The sequence below is a fragment of the Phocoena phocoena genome, chromosome 7 (assembly GCF_963924675.1).
Source record: "Phocoena phocoena chromosome 7, mPhoPho1.1, whole genome shotgun sequence".
Lineage (NCBI taxonomy): Eukaryota > Metazoa > Chordata > Mammalia > Artiodactyla > Phocoenidae > Phocoena > Phocoena phocoena.
In genome coordinates, this window is record NC_089225.1 from 64,687,428 (window position 1) to 64,707,965 (window position 20,538).

General features: G+C 37.7%; 1 protein-coding gene across 1 annotated transcript in view; it reads right to left on the reverse strand.

Moving 5' to 3' along the window:
* Positions 1 to 4,188: 4,188 nt before the first annotated feature.
* Positions 4,189 to 20,538, reverse strand: part of FRZB (frizzled related protein) — a 34,170-nt gene continuing 17,820 nt past the window's right edge. Inside the window, exons 3-6 of the mRNA XM_065880383.1 lie at positions 13,536 to 13,601; positions 9,184 to 9,388; positions 8,773 to 8,836; positions 4,189 to 5,471 (exon numbers count right to left, since the gene is read on the reverse strand). Of these exons, the coding sequence (XP_065736455.1) occupies positions 5,355 to 5,471; positions 8,773 to 8,836; positions 9,184 to 9,388; positions 13,536 to 13,601 (452 nt within the window). The 3' untranslated portion in view covers positions 4,189 to 5,354. The remainder of the gene's footprint in view (positions 5,472 to 8,772; positions 8,837 to 9,183; positions 9,389 to 13,535; positions 13,602 to 20,538) is intronic.

Genomic DNA, 20,538 nt, shown 5'->3' on the forward strand with positions numbered 1-20,538 from the left:
TCCTTGCTGGATTATCCTATTCCACGTCTTACCTTCATTTCCTAGCCCTGAGCCTTGCAACAAAATAGGTGTTTGCTGAATGGGTGTGCAGTAACCAAAGTGGCACTCTCTGTCTGGATATCTAAGCACTCATTCATGCAGGACATTATTCCTAAAGAATGTGCCTTTGCAGGAACAACAACAACAAAAATATTATTTGGTGGTCAAATGGATCCTATGAATAATTGTTTAAAGCAGGGAGACAAAACACCTCCCTTTCATAGCTCTCCCCTTTCAATCCCCTTTTCTTTACTCTAGGCACTCTGTGCTCTCGTGCAGCTTCTACGGCCTATTTTGGTCCTAGCTACTTAATTAATACTAAAGAAATGCTGACTTGATATGTTTCCCAAGCACTTGCATTTTAAGCAGATTCCTAAAGAGAACAATGTTCAACCCATAAATTGAATTTCTAATGGTAAAATTTTAGGCAAAGTCCCTTTTAAGCACAAATCCAACTTTTCTTAGTAGTTAATTTCTCTATGCTACCAAAACCACCTATTTCATTAAGTCCAACAAATGATAAAACAATTCAAACTAGTCTAGCATTTGACTAGATCCACAAAGACAGGCAAACTACAACCCAAAGGCTAAATCCAGCCTACCTCCTGTTTTTGTAAATACAGTTTTATTAGAACGCCACCATGCTCACTCATGTATGTATTGTCGAGTTTGCTTTTGAGCCTCAGTGGCAGAGCTTGCAACAGAGACTGTGTGACCCACAAAGCCTTAAGTATTTACTATGCAATCCCTGGGTTAGGTTGTTCCCTTCTTCAGCTGGCTCTTAGGTTATCTTCTGTTTTTCCAGTATGTACTAGTCCAAGCCCTTGTGAGTTATTCTTATTTCCAAGTTTCAGTAAAAGCTGCCTCTGTTTTGAGAACCCTCAGTGTGTAGCCTGGAATGCAGAGCCTGCACTTTTGAAACATAAACACTTTGTCTCGATATAATTTTAGTACTTCTGGAACTCCCTAGGAAATGAAAAACACCAAGAAGCTCCTCCGACAAAACTCAGCTCATATTGAGAACATGTATCTTTGCAAGAGGTCTCTTCTTGCTCACCTAAACCAGGAGCAAAAACCTGTTTTGGAGAGCCAAACTTTTTCCAATAACATTAAGAGAAAATTGTTTGACCTGCTTTGCTACTTGATGTGAAATAATTTATTACTTATAATAGATAACAGTAAAGTATAAAAGTCCAATTCCACTTAAAAGTTGAAAGATTAAGTGAATTAATATGGAAGTTGACATCTCCATCGAGATGAACAGCATAAAGATATGAAGCTTTCTATAGTTTTATCATCCTCTATATTTAAAAGTGATTGGAGAAGTATTCTGGTTGATTTCCAAAATAAATCACATTTGAAATAACTTTGTATCAGTGATGTAAGAATTTGTAGAATTGAGTACTATGCTGTTTTTACAAAATCTTATCTTTTTCAAAATTGAATAAGTATTCATCTAGTCTCCTGATCATGTTGCTTTCTAAGCACATCTGCCTGGCTGGAGGAGGTAAACGAAGACGATTTCAATCATCTTTAACTTGAGGATGAATTGGGGGGACTTCTTTTGAGTCTGGCATCGTAAAGATGGAGGAGAGAGACCAGGACAGCAGGTAGGATCACTTGGAAGCTGCTTTTCTTCTCCCGTTAAGCATTTGTCAGAGAACTGTTTGAGAGCTGAGTACCCATAAAACTATTCAAGAGTAAAAGGTGGAATGATTCTGACACTTATTAAGCACCTCCCATGCTCTAGGCACTGCCCAACAGGCTCTACCCAGCTCAGCTCACCTGATCTTAAAACTTGGAGCATAGACTAAACAGCCAGTAAGTTGCAAAGTGAGAATTTGAATCCAGGTGCCTTAACAAAGCTCTTTTCAAGATGTGATAAGGGGACCAATTTGAATGATTGAATGTCTCTAAGGAAAAAGGAGTGAGGGCAGCTGTAGTTCCAGGTTGATGGCACTGCTGGGTGTTACGTCAGGAAGCACTTAACTTTTTATCAGTAATTTCAAAGGTGAAGAACATATAACTTGGGGAATAAGATGGTCTGAGGCCCAGCTCTGCTACTTACATAACTCTGAAGTTCTAAATTCTTGATTTCTTCATCTGTAAAATGGAAATAACAATTCCTCCTTCACGGACTTTCAAGGATTACATGAGGTAATACACATGCCAAATGTTTTGCAGAGCACTCAAGCCACTGTTAGACATTATTATCCCTAAGAGGTAAATTATCAAAGGCATAACTATACTGTTTTTGGCAATATTAGTACAGCTGGCAACCATATTTTAAAATTCTATCGGTTGGATTTCAATAACAGTATTAGAAATCTCCCCTTTACCTCACTTTCACCCATGTTCTTGAAAGCTTGTATTATTAAAATATTAAAATTCAGTCTAAATAAACATCACTCTTGAAATATTTAATTTTTCATTTTACTTGTTGAAAGATAATAGCAAATAATTTCTTGCAGAAGACAATAAGTAGTGCTATTTACTTCACAGTGATTACAATTTTTGTATTTGCCTTCTTAATCTGTAACAGATGTGGAATGACATGGCTTTGTCTCACCCCACCTCCAATGCTCAGTGCAACATATGGCACTGAATCAGATTACACTCTGGACGTGACACAGTAAAATACTCACGTATCCATGAGGAGAATCCAAGTTTGCTGTTATTGTACTTTTTGCTAGTTTATTCAGCATGCGTCTAACATTTTTGGTGTTGTTATTTGGCTAGGAAAATTAAAATCCTGAAAGTGAACAAAATTTTCCAAAGAAATGTTAAATTAATTTTGTAGATCTCAAGTTACTGACAAGGAGGCATATATATTAAATTTTTAGTGGCTTTGAAAGTTAATACTTGTCAGAAAAGCCTGTAGAGGGGCATTAATGAGATGTATTTGTATTATGGCAATTACAGAGTAGAAATAATTTTGCAGTCTGGTTAGAAACATGACCATTAAGATAAAAAAAAATCATGTCATCCTCCAAAATAGGCCTATACATAATTTATTAATGGAGATGTTGCGACTATCAAACTGAAAAAGCAAATGTACTTTATTCAGAGACCACATACCATTAGAAATTGTAGCTGACAGAGGCTCGTACTGACGAGCAAAATGGAAGGTGGAAAAAAACAGCTGAATCTAAAACTCTGGTCCTCTTTTGCTTATAAAGATCACAACTGTATATGTATTGAACATAAATTGTCTCAGACCTCTACACAAATATTATTGCCCTCTCCCCAAAAGAAGAAACCTGTAGGAGCTGCAAACAGCTGTGGCTTTCATTGTACCTCAAAAGATTTTGCTAATTAAAATTCCTCTTACTATGGTTTGGAAGAGTTGATGACATTTTGTGGATTTGAGAAACCAATTCCTTTAAATCTCCTGCAGTCGGTTCTTGCCCTTCTTTCCTCATTAACATGAAAAAGGCATGAGAGAAACAGGAAGAGGCAGAAGTGCTAGTTTCCAGTCCTCTGTCCTTGAAGCTCAGGTTGAGGTCAGGACGAGAGATACTGAGGTGAAGTTCATCCACTGTGGGACTTCACTACTACCCCGTGACACCCAAACTCCCCTTTGTGGGCTACAACAGCAGCATCTGGAAAGAAATGACCCTGTCTTAGCCATCTGAGAGTAAAGCCCAAAGGGCAGATGGTGAAAATACCTGAAAGCAACCATATGGCAGCTCAAAGACTGTGTGGTCCTGATGTAGGCATAGGTGAGAACTCCTTCTTCTGGGATTGTGGAAATTGTTGGGGTTTGGGGGTCAGTCAGGAGGCAGGGATGTTCTCTTACTTCCAAAAGAGGGAATTTAGATCAATTGTTATTTACCATTTTAGGAAACTTTTGTTCAGGAATGAATTTCATTCTTGCATGTTTGTCCTTGTAGAAGGAAACAGCACCATTTGCTTCATAAGTGTTTTCTTTTCAGCATACCACAGCTTAGAAATTTGGTTCTATTAATACTAATATCAAATATGTAAATTTAAGAGAATGAGACTGTCAAGTGATGGGCACAGGCTCTAAAGAACCCCTGCTGGAGGAAGAAGTGAGAGCATCATTTGTTCCCCATGGTCCCTGGGGGACCCCACTGCAGCTTGGGTAATGAGAATGAGCATTTGTTTGAAAAGTCAGAATCACCTCTCTCCTGACCACCATCATTCCTTTTATTGAGCATATTTTACTGAGCATTAAACAGCACAAATCCAAATGATAAAGTTTAGGTCACCGCACAGGCCTGTAATTCAGTTCAGCTTGGGTGTGAGTGTACGGACACACACCCCACGCTGACACACACAGACACACCCACACCCGGAATCTTGCACATTTTACCATCCTGCAACTACAGCATTTTAGAGAGCCCCATATCTTTAAAAAAATAACACCCTGGTGCATATGCGTACACACTTTCTTTTCCTGGTCAAATGCAGCAAGTGAGATTTATTTTAAAAGAAGAAGAAAAAAAAAGACTTACACCAATGAGGTTATCTAAAAGGAAGCAAATTAAATAGAGCCATACTGATAACAGCTGATGTCTGGTTATAATTCACTTCCCTAATGCTGATTAATATATTCACAAACAAATCGAATGTGTTGCCAAAAGAGAAACACTGCTGTTAACACCCCAACAGCTACTGGTTTCAGTTGTGCTTCTCGATCAGGCAAAATGCTCTTTCCCCAGCTCCTAACACTGTTTATTTTGCTTCCTGCCAATCTTGCAGATAATTCGTCTTGCGTGTCGTTTCCTCATAAATTCTTCCTGGTGCTTGATCACTTTGCCTGTGTGGCATTTGATTGCAAACTGCCATTTTACCTTTATAAACATTTAGAACTTTCTAAGCGTGAGGAGAATGCCCAAAAGGCATGCAAAAATGAGGCTGTAATTACATCAGCAAAGTATGCCTTACAGCCTATCTAGCTTTCTGTGTATACCAGAATCTCTCTTTGCATCCAATATTGCATTCCCAATCTGGGTGCAGAACAGTAAATTAACATTTACTCCAGCAAAGAGGCCCTGGTATCAACATGTTTAATTTATTATTATTGCAAAGGACAGTTTTCCCATGATTAGTAAAATAGAATACATATAATATATTTAAGGATCTGCACCCAGACCACAGAAAAGGGGGGTAGGGATGGAGGGTAGGAGAAAAGCAGAAAATAAAAGAAAAAATAGAAGTAATATCAGTTACCACCTGCTTTTTGTGGTTAAAAAATAGAATATGACGTGCAATAGTGCAATTTTCCTTTGCTAGTCCAGCGACGCAAGTCTTAATAGGAAGTCCACTGAGGATTTTCTGCATTTCAGGATTTAGTTGCGTGCTTGCCGGGGGTTAGAGTTCCTACCAGACTTCTGACTCTGAGTGGAATCACTATGGCTAGAATCACTTTTATTCAGTCCAAGATGACGGAGCTTCATATCCCAGCGCTGTGAAATTTAAAACAGAAAACGGTCACAAGCACATATTACCAGGGTCATCACTTCTATTATTCTAACAACTGAGTAAGACTGCAAAATCAGATCTCAAAAGCATTTTACTACTTTTCCAAAAGTATAAAAATCTATATCCCAGGGTAACAATGAGATGGATGCTATGTAAACATAATTCTTTTATTTGAAAAAGCACAAAATTGGCCACTTGTATCAGTAATGCTTTCATATCAAATCTTTAACTTAAAATATCCAATAAACGGTGACACAAATATACATTGATATCTGTGGGTATTTCCTGAGGTAACATACACAAGTCTAGTACTTCATGGGTGACCAACAAATGGAAGATTTACATAGAGAATTTGAAGAAAGGGCTACTTTTTATTTTCCTCTCTTATGACTTGTAAAAACACAGCCTTTTAAACCTGTGTGATTTGAGCAGTGAAAAAAATGAAAATGGGGGAGGGGGTAGAGTCCCTTAAAAATATTTCCTAAATAATATCTACCAAGTGCAACAAAACAGAACAAAGTTCTGCCCTTATTCTACGTTTTACAAAGCAGACATCACCAATGTTTCTGATAACTACAATCAAGCTTATTAATATTTCATATTAACAATTTCAATAATGTTTACATTATTGAATATAATAATTTAAAAGGAAGTTATATTATGGTATTACAGGTAGTAAATAAGAATAAGGGCTATAGCAGTACTTCTTAAACTTCAATGAATATAGAAATAACTTGGAGATCTTGTTAAAGTTGCAGATCCTCATTCAGTGGGTCTGGGATGGGGCCCAAGATTTTCATACCTAACAGGCTCCCAGGTGATGCCCGTGTTGCTGGTCCAGGGACCACACTTTGAGCAGCAAGGAGCTAATGTCAGATGGCCCAAGTTCAAATTCTAACTCCGTCAGTTACCATTCGAAGATTCTTGGACTTACTAGCCCTTATCATTTACATATTAGAATTAATTCTAGCATCTCCTTAGTGTTCTGAAGATTCACAGATGAAAAACGTATAAAATTCTTAGTAGATAACAAATTCTCTATTTTCAATTACTGAAATTACTGAAAGTAATTCTTCATTTTAGCACACTTAACTCCACAATCTTATTGGATTTTCATATAAAAAAAAAAGTCTGAATTTTAGCTCCCCAAGGCAGGCCAAATATCTTGATTTGAACAACCTATTACAGAAACTTAGGTTTAAAAAAAAAAATTGCATTGCAAAACCATAAAAAAGTCTTTATTTAATTCTTGATCTATCCCTGAGCGCAAAAAAAAAAAATCAGCTGAAAAGGCCAACTTTTATTTTAAAAAAAACCAGTATCCTCCATAAAACTCTTTTTTACATCTTCAGAACTGACTGGAAAACTACAGTAAGGATCTCAGTAATTCTAGCCAAAAGAGGTTTCCCATTCATGGTCTTTAACCCTGAGTTCTGTATATGAATTAAAAATTGTTCAAGTTATTTCTTCCCTTCAGCATGTTTAAATCCAGACTGAAAATATAAATGAGTTCACAATAATAACTGTGAGTTCCCTGTAGAAAGCAATGGAAAATATCTTTGCCTTACTAAGAAAAAGGACAAACACGCCATGTGTCCTGGGTCTTTACACGATGGTAATTGTTTTGGTACCAAAAGAGAAGCAGCAAGCCGTGTTATATGCTTTGCAGCAATTCCAACTGGTACAGGAATTTAGGACAAATTCCTGTTCTGCATTAGCAAGCAGAAAACGGAATTAAAAGGACAGTAAGAGATTCCAATACACTGAAGAAGAGCTACTTTTTAACAGACACCAAACAAATTGAAAAGAGATACAAATAGAGAATTCTCATGAGTCTGAACTTGAAATACATCTCACTTTTGACAAAATACAGAAGTGGCGGTGGGGGCGGGGTGGGGGGGGGGAGGGATACCTTTCTGGAGGGTATTTTCTCCCTGCAAAATAATGCCCTCTACGTTTCTTGTAGGTCACTTAAACTGAAATGTGTCTGCTGTGTCAAGTGCCAGGTGTATAAGATAAACTGCCTGGGGGTGTTTAACTTACACTTGTAAATGTTTCCCAAGCCTTCAGACTCAGAGGGAAGAGGATATATTATGTTTGGTACAATTCCCACTCTCCCCTCCCCCCCTTTTTGCCCACTACACACACACACACACACACACACACACACACGCGCGCACGCGCGCGCGCGCGCACCATTTTTGATTCTTTGCCCTTCTGTGCCTACTACCCACATTCCTTTTGTTGAAACAGATTTGCTTAGTAAGAGGAAATGGAACCTTCTATAATAAGGTGATTTACTGTGATTTTTTAAAAAATGCGTCACTTACAGAATCTAAGAGTCATTGGCTTAAAAATAAAGCTATGGGGCTTCCCTGGTGGCACAGTAGTTGAGAGTCCGCCTGCCCATGCAGGGGATGCGGGTTCGTTCCCCGGTCCGGGAAGATCCCACACGCCGCGGAGCGGCTGGGCCCGTGAGCCATGGCCACTGAGCCTGCGCGTCCGGAGCCTGTGCTCCGCAACGGGACAGGCCACAACAGTGAGAGGCCCGCGTACAGCCAAAAAAAACCAATAAAGCTATGTTTCTGCTTTAAGGACCTAATTGGGTCAGATCTCTTATATACAGATGAATGTGGCTGCACCTTGTACAGAGGAACTGGTGTCTATGCATTGGGACAATATTGGCAGTTTTGTACCCAAGCTTTATTCTCCCCTTCTTCTCTGACTCACAGAACTGCAATTGTTCAAGGAACCAACATATTCAGCTAAAAAAACTACATTTTCTAGTTCTCTTGCAGCTAGGGATGGACAGGAGACCCAGTCCTAAGTAAAATTGCTAGGTAGGATGCTTGGAATCTATTTTTACCTCCCTTTTCTTTCTCCTTGAAATGTAGGTGTGATGTGGAGGTAGGGCAGCCAACCTGTGACGTCCAGCTAACCTTGAATATGGAAGCAATATCTTTTAAAATGACCGACCCGTAAGCTAGAGGGAGCCTGGAGCCCTAATGATAATGTGGAGCCACTAGAGCAGGGCTGGCCTAACTACAGCTAGACTTCCCATGGTGGGAAGTTAGACAGCTGTAGTTAGATCTCTGATACACACACAGAGAATTTGCTCCTTAAATGAAACAGACATTACAGACAAACTCAGTTCTTGGAATATTAAATATATATGTATCAGGTTTTAATATTTCTCATGAAGTTGAGGGCAGCTATTTTGTTTAAATGACTGTCTTTCTACTTTTATTTCCTGTTTATCATTTTGAACATAAAATTTAGGCTTACCTTAACTTTTTTACCAAGTCGATCCTTCCATTTCTCAGCAATAGAACCTTCCACCAACAGTAATCTATATTTTTAAAGAAGCAACCATTTTTGAAACATTAAAATATATTACTGAAAAGTACAAGGGATCATTGTCAGAAAGACTTACTGTTTATACTAGACTAGGACAGCCAAGTTTTAGAACAGTAATTCTAACTAATTGGGAGTCATGGACCCCTCTAAGAACAAACGAAGCTATGATCCCTCTCCCCAGAAAAATGCACACCCACAAATTTCCCACATATACTTTTGTATCCAATACATGAAATTGAAGGACCCAACTAAAACTGATCTTTAATCCCTCAGAAGGTAGACAGATCCCGAAGTAAGAACCCAGGAGTCATTATTCTGAATCCTTAAGGAGTGAATTACCTGGAGCGTTCCTCATCTTCATAGCCCATGATGAGATACTCTTCATTGACGTTAAGTGGAGGACACAGGCAACCAGAGCTGGTGTAAAGGTTAACAGTGTCCCTTGGAATGTTTACCAGAGAAGCCTTTAAAATCTCCTTCACCTCCACTACTGCAGTCACATCATGGCACTTGATCTTCACTTCTTTAACTTTAGCCCGAATGACTGGGTAAAAGACAATAAAGCTGATGTGGTAATATGATACACAATAGGCACCCCATTCAAAAAAGACACATAGGCTTCTTTCTAGTCAATTCATATCCACTTAATGCTCAAAGAATAGAGAGGAAAAGTCAACCATATATTTTCACCTTAGACAGTAGTGAGTGACACACTACACAACACACCTGCCCCCTTAATGTTCAGCCCTGATCCCCTTTGCATGTAAGTTTATATTTGTGTGTATATAAGCATACATGTGTGCATGTATTTCATGGTGAGAAACCATTTAGATAATCAAAGATTGAATCTGGATGTAATTTTCCTTCAAAATTTCATTTTGGATGTGTGTATATGTATATGTGCAGTTTCAATTGTGCCAAGAAGAATTTAAACTATATTAATTTCACTCTATGTAAAGACCTAGTACTTAAATATTCTTTGTTGCTTTGTCAGCATTCTTCTATAGGGTCTATTAACAGATTTTCTAAAGAGTTGGGGTTTTCTTTAGCGTCATAAAGTTGTTCTGTTCTACGGTGTCCCCAATCTTGTTCTTCGATCTTTCCACCGGAACTCATCTTAGCTCACTGTTCAGACATCTGCTCCTTTCTTCCTTTGTTTCAGTATAGATTATCTTTCATACCCTCCTTTAGGTATACTGCATTTTCTTTTTGAATAAAAACTGTCGCCACTCATGTGCTATGGAATGTGGTCTAATATGTCAATTGCATTAATTTACCTCTTTCAAGGGATATTCTAGCACCCAACTTATAAGACTCGGTTTGACATCTCAATATAAAGACAAACTGCCTTAAAAATAATTCAGTTGCCAAGTCAAAGTATTTGACTCAGAATCTAGAAAGTACAGTTCTCCTTCTTTTCTGTATTTCTCTCCTTTGGAAGAGCCAAATTCTTTAGATTCCTACTTCTGGTAAATGAGCTTTTTACTTTTTTTTTCCTAAAGGGGGAGTTTGAAAAAGCCTAAAAAGAAGCAAAAATGTCAATTAGTAAGAAGCCAGTGGCTTTTGACCAGGCAGCCTCATTGCTCTAGTTCAATATCCATGGATGTTATACAGAGGAAAACACAACATATCTAAATGAATGTACTTTTTGAAAGCCTCTTAGGCATATATCTGTAAACTACTTTCATCTGAGTCCCTTCCCACATATTTTAGGGGTTTTGAACTACAAAGAAAAAAGTAATCCGTGAAAATATAAAGCCAGCTAATAAGCCATTGCCTCCCATCAATGCCCCAATTCCATACAGAAACTTATTCAATAACATTCCACCAGTACAAGACACATACAATAAAAATTAAGCTGCTAATTCTAAAAACTTTGGGACAAAACCTCATTTTTGCTTCACAGGTATTTCAATCTTCAGAGAACTAGTTGTCTCAAGTATGAGAGCTTATACTAAGCAAAATGTAACTGCCCAGCTGTCCCTGCTTGGTGTGATTTGTGAGTGAAGGAGTCCCTTTTTATTAGTGTTCTACTCTTATTTTAACAAAAGATAAGATTGCCCTTTTTGAAATGTCATTTGGGAGAATCAGGTGATAGATTCACAACCCCAGCTAGCAGACATTTTTGTGCGTCCTGGCTTATGTGAATGTGCTTCATGGCATTCATCAACTATCACAGATTAGTGAGCTGTGCAAACCTTCTCAAACTAATGATTTATTTACCCGGTGTGTCTACTATTTTCATTAGAAATTTTTAGCACATGTACCCACTCCAAAATAAATATCTCTCTACAAGACTTACTTTATTATTCAAGCAATTTTGTTAAAGCTCAAGAGCTTTTAACTGAATTAATCTGAATGAAGCAGAGGTTTTATCTGAATTATCAAATGCTCCCACCCCCACTTTGTTTTCTCAGTAGACACATGTAGATATTTAAGAAAGACAAAAATCAACATATTTTGGAATTTAAAATGTATTTTCTTTGCAGGGTTTTTCCTTTTATTTAATCATTTCAGTGCCTGCCTTCCCCAAAGAATCTCTGAGTAAGCCTCAGACAAGTGAAAATCCTTAAACTATGGGCAATCTAGTGATTGTTTGGCTATGAGAAAGAAATTATCTTTTTTCCATTAACTGTGCTCTGTATCCCATTTTCGGTTGTAATTTTCACTCAGCTACCTCGTTGCTGATTTTCTCTTCCCCTGACTTGTACCCAGTAGTATTTTATCTTTTAACAAAAATAGCAGCACTAACCACTGCAGCACTAAGAAGGTTGGGTATAGTAAAAAGTAATAAGTAAAATAAATGTAAATTCAACTAAAATTCCCAATATAAAATTTCTATCATGCTTTTGTTTTTAATATAACCATACTTAAAAGTTCATATAGCATTTTTCAGTCTTACAAAGCTAATCTCCTAAAAATTAAGGCTTCCTTTTCCTTGTGATAGTTCATATCACTTTGTAGAGGAGAGGGTCCTCGGATGAGCAGCCAGGTAAACATTTCAACCTTGGAAAGTGTGTCTACCATTGGCTAAGAGAAACTATAAATTCCTCTAAAGATGTTAGTAAACAAAAAATAAAAATTGATTCCGTTGAAGAAAAACTTGAGAAACTAGGTATATTTTTTTTAAAGAGATTTAACTACACTGAATCTTTTACTTGATACCTTTCAATATACAGTATTCTCAAAGATATCAAAGATTACTCTTACAGAGGTTTACCCATTTCTCTCCATCCAATTCCCAAAATTATAAAAGCAGGATAAGTGTGCCGTATATGTCCTATATTCTCTAAAGTAGGGCATGTAAACTCAATAATAAAGCCCTCATTTTAATAATGTAGGTGCATTTAAAAATCTATTTAATTGCCATGTTTATTCATTTACTCAGCACCGACAGAGACAGTAACATGAAATTTATTAATCTCATAAATGCCACAGGGGGAAAATCATAATAAAATGCCTATGGAATACAGCAAATACTGATTTGTTCCTTATTTTATCAACTGGAAAACTCTATTAATTGACCCTTTGAAATATAGCGGTAATTGATATTTGTGACTCTGAAGCATCCCAGTACCCAAAAGTAATTCTGAATAATCAAAGGAAAGACAACTTAGGTTCAATAACCATTGATAAAATAAGGATAATAGAACGTCTCATGGCGCAGTTGAGAAAATCACATAAGACAGAGTATAGAAACCGCCTAACACAGTACTTGGTACAGAGGCAGCAGGCTTTTTCCTCCTCCAGTTAAATTTGTCAGCTACATTTAGATTGGTAGCTCTTCAATTAATATTTTGTTTATCAGAATACCACATGTCTAGGTCAGTCTAGATAACAAAACATTTCCTTAATTGAATACTAACAACTTTTGTGTTACTCTCCAACCCTGTCAATGTTTTCCATGAGTTAGACTGAAGAAACCCAGTTTGATTCTTTTAACCACTCATAACACATTGAAGTGCTCCTCTGTTTATCCCACTTACCGTTCACCCCCGTAAATCACAACTGATGACCCATTGCAGCTCCAGATCCTCCCTGGCCCGTCAGAAAGGGAAGAGTCCCTCCCATCTGTTTTGAAATGTATCTCTGTGTACTTAACTGCATGGTTCTAAGATGCCAGCAATGCTGCCTGATACGCTTCAAAAAAATCAAGCATTTGTTGAGAATGGTCCCCTTATGAGACCGTTTAGTTGTTTGGAACAGGGAGAGTTTGCTCTTAAAAGTTGTCCTTGTTGGGGCTACCCTGGTGGTGCGGTGGTTAAGAACCCACCTGCCAATGCAGGGGACACGGGTTTGAGCCCTGGTCCGGGAAGATCCCACATGCCGCGGAGCAACTAAGCCGGTGCACCACAATTACTGAGCCTGCGCTCTAGAGCCCGTGAGCCACAACTACTGAGCCCATGTGCCACAACTACTGAAGCCCACACGCCTAGAGCTTGTGCTCCACGACAAGAGAAGCCACGGCAACGAGAAGCCTGAGCACCCCACGGAGCCCCCACTCGGGGCAACCAGAGAAAGCTCACACACAGCAATGAAGACCCAATGCAGCCAAAAAAAAAATCAATTAAATAAATCAATTAAAAAAAAAGTTGTCCTTGTTTGTTTTTAAGCCTCATTCTTATTTACACACACATACACATCCTTTCTTAACTCAACAGTTTATAAATCAATCATGAAGTTATCCTTACCATAGTTGTAATTGTTTCGGAAATAAGTCTTCTGTGTAGCTCTGATAGGTTTACATTTGCAGCGTTCTAAAAAATATAACATTTTATCTATTATAAGCAAAACTTCAACATCAGCTTTCTTTTGTTTATGCACATTTTTTGGTAATATTAGATCCAAGTTCGGTAGCAAGGAGGCTCTTAGTAATTCTACGTGTCTGGTCTCTTTCTCCTGGAACTACATTCACGTTTATTCTAGATACATAGCCTCTTATTCAGTGTCAAATGCTCATAAGTTCCCATTCTCCAACAAACCACCCAGATCCTGAGGAAACACTTCATCACCATGCGGGAGGAGAGCATGACTCCAGAGTCCTGAAAGAGACATGCTTAGTGCTTGTGGCAGAAGAATCAATGCCAACTGAGAGGCAATTTATGCTTATGCTCAGGTAACTGGTTTACCCCTGTGCAAGATCACTTGCATTCATGGACATTTTACAGGTTACACAGCACCCCTCCAAATATTAGTTTCCGGATCTAAAAGCAACTCAGTGAGATAAGCAGGTATTGTTATAACCCAGTGAACTTATTGAAGAGGCATGAGTTCCTTCTTTTTTATTTAATTTTTACTTTTTAAATTTTTAACTGAAGTATAAATGAGTTACAATATTATACTTGTTTCAGGTGTACACCATAGTGATTATCATGACTACCTTCTACAGGCAGAATAACTGCTATTAAACTCAATGGTATTTTTGTTTATTGGCAGAAATTACTAGATACATATTTCAAAATGAGAAGTTCTGTGCTTTTTAAATATTTGGTGAGTGGTGACCAGAACACGTATTCTATGTGACATAATACAGGTGTATGTAATAAACGTCATTATCTCAAAATGTTTCATGTATTGGATAAATCATTTAACATCTTGGAGAGTGGATTACTATATTGTTTATAGATTACTTAGCTAAGAAATATACAATATATATACATCATACATCATAATATATATACATCATAGTAAATTCTTAGTCATTAAAGTCAATATAAAAATAGGAAATAAAACACAATCACCTTAGAAAGCATTTTAGTTTATGTAAAGATTTCTTTAAAATAGTACCCCTGAGAAAGATTCATTGAAGATGAAATGGTATGTGTTTCTTCTATTTTCACACAGAAAAAGGAAAAATGAACACATGAACCACAGAAAAGAAGCCAACAAAAAATTTTTGTTTAAAAAGTGTTTTATGTTAGCATGGAGACTAATAAAAGGCAGAAGCTTTCCTTGACCATTTGACATTGTGTTTTCTAATCAAAATAAATGTTATTTCCAGTTGAACTCACAGATAACATGCTTTGAAGTAGTAGTCCCAAGGGATGTAACACCTCACTACCCGATTTTCAATTCTAGAAATAAGCGTCTCTACTGGGGACAGGTGCTGGTCTCCAAAGCAGCAGCAGCAGCACTGTCGTTCTCACCCAGGAGAGAAGTGAGGATGTCCTCAGGGCTACACACAGCAATTCTCTTGTTCTGCAGATAATTTTTAACACTGTTTTTGTGGAAGAACAATCTCAGCCTAATAAACCATACGTAACATCAGTGCTGGTTGCTATTTTGAAGAAGACCCTTCAAAAAATAACTTTCTTATTAGCAAAACATTTGTATTCCCGTTTAAAACAGAATAGAAAGTTATCTAGTTCTATTGTTATATTTTGTACCAAAATATTACACATTTTTAAAAGAGAGAGATTCTTGAGATTGACATTATTTCTGAAGAAATATATGTTATGGTCTTTGACTTACAAATTATCCTCACCCATATATAGATATGGATTTATGCTTTTCTACCTCTTTGTATTTTTTTAATTAAAATTTTATTTTTATTGGGGTAGAGTTGTTTTACAATGTTGTGTTACTTTCGACTATACAGTGAAGTGGAGTTCCCTGTGCTATACAGCAGGTTCTTATTAGTTATCTATTTTATACATATTAGTGTATATATGTCAATCCCAATCTCCTAATTCACTTATGCTTTTCTATCTCTTTAAAAATAGATATTTATTTATTTATTAATGAATAGATATTTATTCACTAAAAATAATGAATGTAGATAAATTATCTACATATTTGTAATTCTTCAGAAAATTGCACATGTGCTAATAAAAAATTCTTGGCAAAAATATACCAGCTGTTACTGGATTGCATCTAATATGTTGTTGTTACCATACAGCTTTGCTTGAAGCATAAAAAATGGATTCTAAAACACTTTCCAGGCAGAGATTTTTCAAAAAAATTATATCATAAAACAATTTAGGAAGATTTCAAGTAGGTGTTTCCACAACCATATGTACAACTACAGGGCTTCCCTGGTGGCGCAGTGGTTGAGAGTCCACCTGCTGATGCAGGGGACATGGGTTCGTGCCCTGGTCTGGGAAGATCCCACATGCTGCAGAGCGGCTGGGCCCGTGAGCCATGGCCACTGAGCCTGCTTGTCCGGAGCCTGTGCTCCACAACGGGAGAGGCCACAGCAGTGAGAGGCCTGAGTACAGAAAAAAAATAAAAATAAAATCTTGAAACTCATATGTATAACTACATGTATTAGCTAGTCTCTTTCCTAATAGCTAATGACCTAAGTAATTATTTTCTTGGGACTAAATTTTGTTCCTCCTCAATGCACTTGTTTCTGCTGCTGGCCTCAGAGGTGGCAATGCCATACTATATGTTTGAAAACTTTCCTATGCTCCAAACCTTAGCTCTTGCTATCAGCAAATATCTGTCTGTTTGAAGTAACTAGTAGCTCAAAAAATAACATAGTAATAAGGAGGAGTGGAATTTTATATCTACAAGGCTCAAATACAGAAGAAATTTCACTTACTTATGCTAACTCAACTCAAACATTCATATCTGAAGGTTTTCATGAAAAGTGTATTTTAGAACAACATATCTGGAAGATTATCCCTTTTCTAAAGTACTTCTACCCACATCTACATATATGTCTCCAAAAGCCCAAGAACTGGGAAATGGCCAAAAAAAAAAAAATCATAGAGGAATACACTGCATGCATTATTTACTACATTTTTTTGTACCAGCCACCCTAAATCAGACTGCAACAGCTTCTTTTTATTTTACTACCAATAGTTGATTTCTCAGACTTTTTATTGGGCCAGTAGCATTATCATCATATCTACTTTAATTCACCAATAATTTTGCCACTAGTGTCCCTCCCCCAGCTTGCCAATGGCACAGGTCTATTATTTTACTGAGCTTTGCACAAAAGACCACTAGATATTGATTTGCTTGCATTCCACCGTTAAGAAGAAAAACATGTAAAGGAACTGCCTTGGTGCTCTTATCTAAGGAAAAAATACGGCAAAATTTAAAGGAGTTGGCTGTGACACAGTAAAGAAGTGACAAGGAGTTCTTCTAGTGTGGGGAAAGTTTTAATATTAGCAATTCATTCACCTCGAAGTCTAGAATTAAATATAACCTGAATCACAGGATAACATGCAATCCTATATCTCACAAGCATCTATGGAGCACAACCAGGAAACTGTCTTGGGCAGCTTTCCCTCATATTCTCTAGTTAGATTCTCTCAGCTACTCTTCTACAATCCAAGATCTCCTACTCCTCTGCTAATGAAACTGAAAACTGTTTATTATCCTAGTATGAACATGAGTTTACCACTCTAGAACACATAGGAGTTTGTGAAATTAACATGCCCAGTGCTGCACAGAACCTGGTCTGCAATTCAGGGGAGCTGCCCTATGGTGCACTGCAGTGCCTGAGCCAGGAACAGCTTCCCGGTCTCAACACTGGGGCTTCTGAGAAACAGTTCCGAGTGGGAAGTCATCACATCCTTCTTTATTCATTTTTTTACACATAAAAAAAGAATCAGCTCATTTATTGAAAATACATAAAGACAATAGTCTTTTTTAAAGGGTTCCATGATTTTACAAGTCTAAAAATTATAAGTACCTGACAATTATGAAATTTGATACTCACCGGACCTTAACTATTTAAGGCAACCTTGTTTGAGTTCAAGCTTAAGTGTGATATGACTTTCTAACTAACCCTGACCTTTGTTTGAAATTGACTTCTGTTGGGTCTTCTCCAGAGCTGTAAGACTATAATTAACTTTGGCAGATTCCAAACCCCCTATAACCTTTCATGTACCATGACTTTGGAATACTACCATCTGTTAGTGAGTCCTTTTCTGTTTTTTTTTAGGAAAAGGCCTTAGATCTGTGCTCAAGATTTATTTTCAAAAAGAAAATACAATTCTATTTGCATTACAATTTCTATTATAACTCTTTCAAGACGGACTCTAATCAGATCAGAGTTTAAATAATTTTAATTTGTACCAAATGAACTATATGTTTTATATTTGACCCTGAAAGCCCACTTGTCCACCTTCGCTCCATTTTAAGACACATAGGAGCAGACCACAACAATTTTTAAAACAGATGTAAAAAATAAAATGTTATGATCCTTAACTATGACTTCTTTACTGAGATCCAGATCTATATTTTCAATTGCCTATAAATGGTGTCCATGAGCCAGGCTTGAGTAATTTTAAACATATGTCAATGTCCATCACACCATAAAATTGTCTTTCTTCTATAGAAATAGCGTTTTCTGACTCTACAACCCTGGGATAGCTATGCTTCTCTAAATATAAGATGGAAAAGGAAAAGAGAACTAACATTTGTTGAAGCCTTTGAGTCACTTACATATTAATTCATTCATTCTACAAATATTTATTGGGTGTCTATTACATGCCAAACTCTGTGTCAGGCATGTAGGACACCTGATGAGCAATACAGACAATTCAGAATAGGGTACAGACATTGAACAAATAATTACACACGAAATAATTTATTTTCATATGTAATACATCCTATGAAAGAAAAGTACAATGTGCAGTGAGAACATACAATTTGATGACCTAAACTAGTCTGGTCTTCAAAGTCCTCTGAGGAAATGACATTAAAGCTTGAAACCTGAAAGATCAGCTGTAGCTATCTAGGCAGGAACTACATCTTTATACATAAGATAGTGAAGAAGAAAACCATAAAGGAGACTGAGAAGGCACATCCAAAGATGGGGAAGAAATACAGGAGAGTATAGAGTCAAAAAGCTGAAAGAAGATGGTGTTTCAAGAGAAAAGGAGAGCTCTTTTTGAGGAGAGCACCCTCAAAGCTCAGATGACTTAAGAGGGAAAGGGGTCCATTAAATTCAGTTGGCAAGGGGACTTCCCTGGCAGCCCAGTGGTTAAGACTCCGCGCTTCCACTGCAGGGGGCGTGGGTTTGATCTTGGGGAACTAAGATTGCGCATGCCGGAGGGCCAAAAAAAATTTTTAGTTGGCAAGGAAAACATGGGTGAAAGCCAGAGGGACACTCTATCCACTGCACAAGAAGAAAAAGGAGAGAGGGGTACTGATGTTGACAGCTTCTAAATCTGTTGCTGGGATGATGAGAGTTCCCTCTGTTGGCTTTTACTTTCTCACTGAAGGATGAAGTCATCAGCTGCAGGGAATGAGAGGCTAAGAGAAGCTGGGTATGGAAGAGTAAGGAGAGAAGAGAAAGTATAAAAGAGTTATTTCGGGCGTGGCGCAGTGGTTGAGAGTCCGCCTGCCGATGCAGGGGACACGGGTTCGTGCCCCGGTGCGGGAGGATCCCGCATACCGCGGAGGGGCTAGGGCCCCTGAGCTCAGGGCCGCTGAGCCTGACCGTCCGGAGCCTGTGCTCCGCAATGGGAGAGGCCACAGCAGTGAGAGGCCCGTGTACCACAAAAAACCCGGTTATTTTATTGAGTGGAAAGGCAAACTTTCCAGAGAAACAAGGTAGGGTTGCTAAGCAATGTTAATCATGTATTTGAATTTTGTCTTGAACTTAAAGTAAAACCAGTCACCCTAGCCAAGTAATCTTCTCCAGCACCAGGAGTTGAGAATTTGCCAGGTGACTAAGGCAGAAGAAAAGATAGGCAAGGGAATTGAGGGTATTTTCAAGGGAATGATTATTACAATAGACTATGAAATCTCAGGTAGAAAAGGAGGTTAGGGTTGAACAATAATAGTAAGCAGTATATGATGAATAGGTAGTCCCAGTGGAGTAACATTTTAGCAGTGATGATACTAAAGGAAATCTGCTGGAATGAAGAGATGGTAGGCAAAGAAGTGGATACTTGAAATTAAGATTACAGAGCTGGCATCACTGCTAGATGGCAAGGTACAGAATATGCCCATGGAAGTGGATGGCTGGGGTAGAACAAACAGGTTAGTGAAGTGAAGGAGTCAATGCACTAGACGGATGATCTACTTTATCATCAAAGTCATCAAAATGGCAACAGGGATGGGTGCCATTATGGAACATGTACAGATAGAGCTTAGTGCAGGGTGGGCAATGTATCATTTGGCCTTCTGGAAGTCAGTTTCACTACCCTTCTAGAAAAAAAGAGATGGTGAAACATCCCTAGATTCCACCCCTAGGACCACCTTCCCTCTTCCCAAAATTACAAGTCATGAAATGGACACTGTATTGAAAATCTAGAGGATATTATTATTCCTGGTGCAGTAAAAAAAAAAAACAAAAACCTAAAACAAACAAAAAAACAGAACCCTAATGTCCTGATCTCAATAATGAAGGAAAAATTTTAAAAAGAACAACAATGCATCTCTTACAGAATCAGGAACCATGTTGATCTGTACCACTAAGAAGATCTATACCACTGAGGCAGAGTCCAGGAAACACCATGGTTAAAAGGATGGACTTTTATTGTGAGACACAGCTGGGTTTGAATGTAGGCTCCATCTCTTATTATTTTTATAACTTTTAATATCTAAAAGGTGGTATCTTGCAGAATAACTGAGAGAATTAAATGAGATAATACACATAAAATACCTTTCACAGTACCTAGCACACCACGGACCATAAATGTCAGATTTATTTTTGTGCAAGATTCACTGGGAATCTTAATCCCTCATTTGTAAAGACCATTTAATGAGTAAGAAGCAATATTTTCCCAA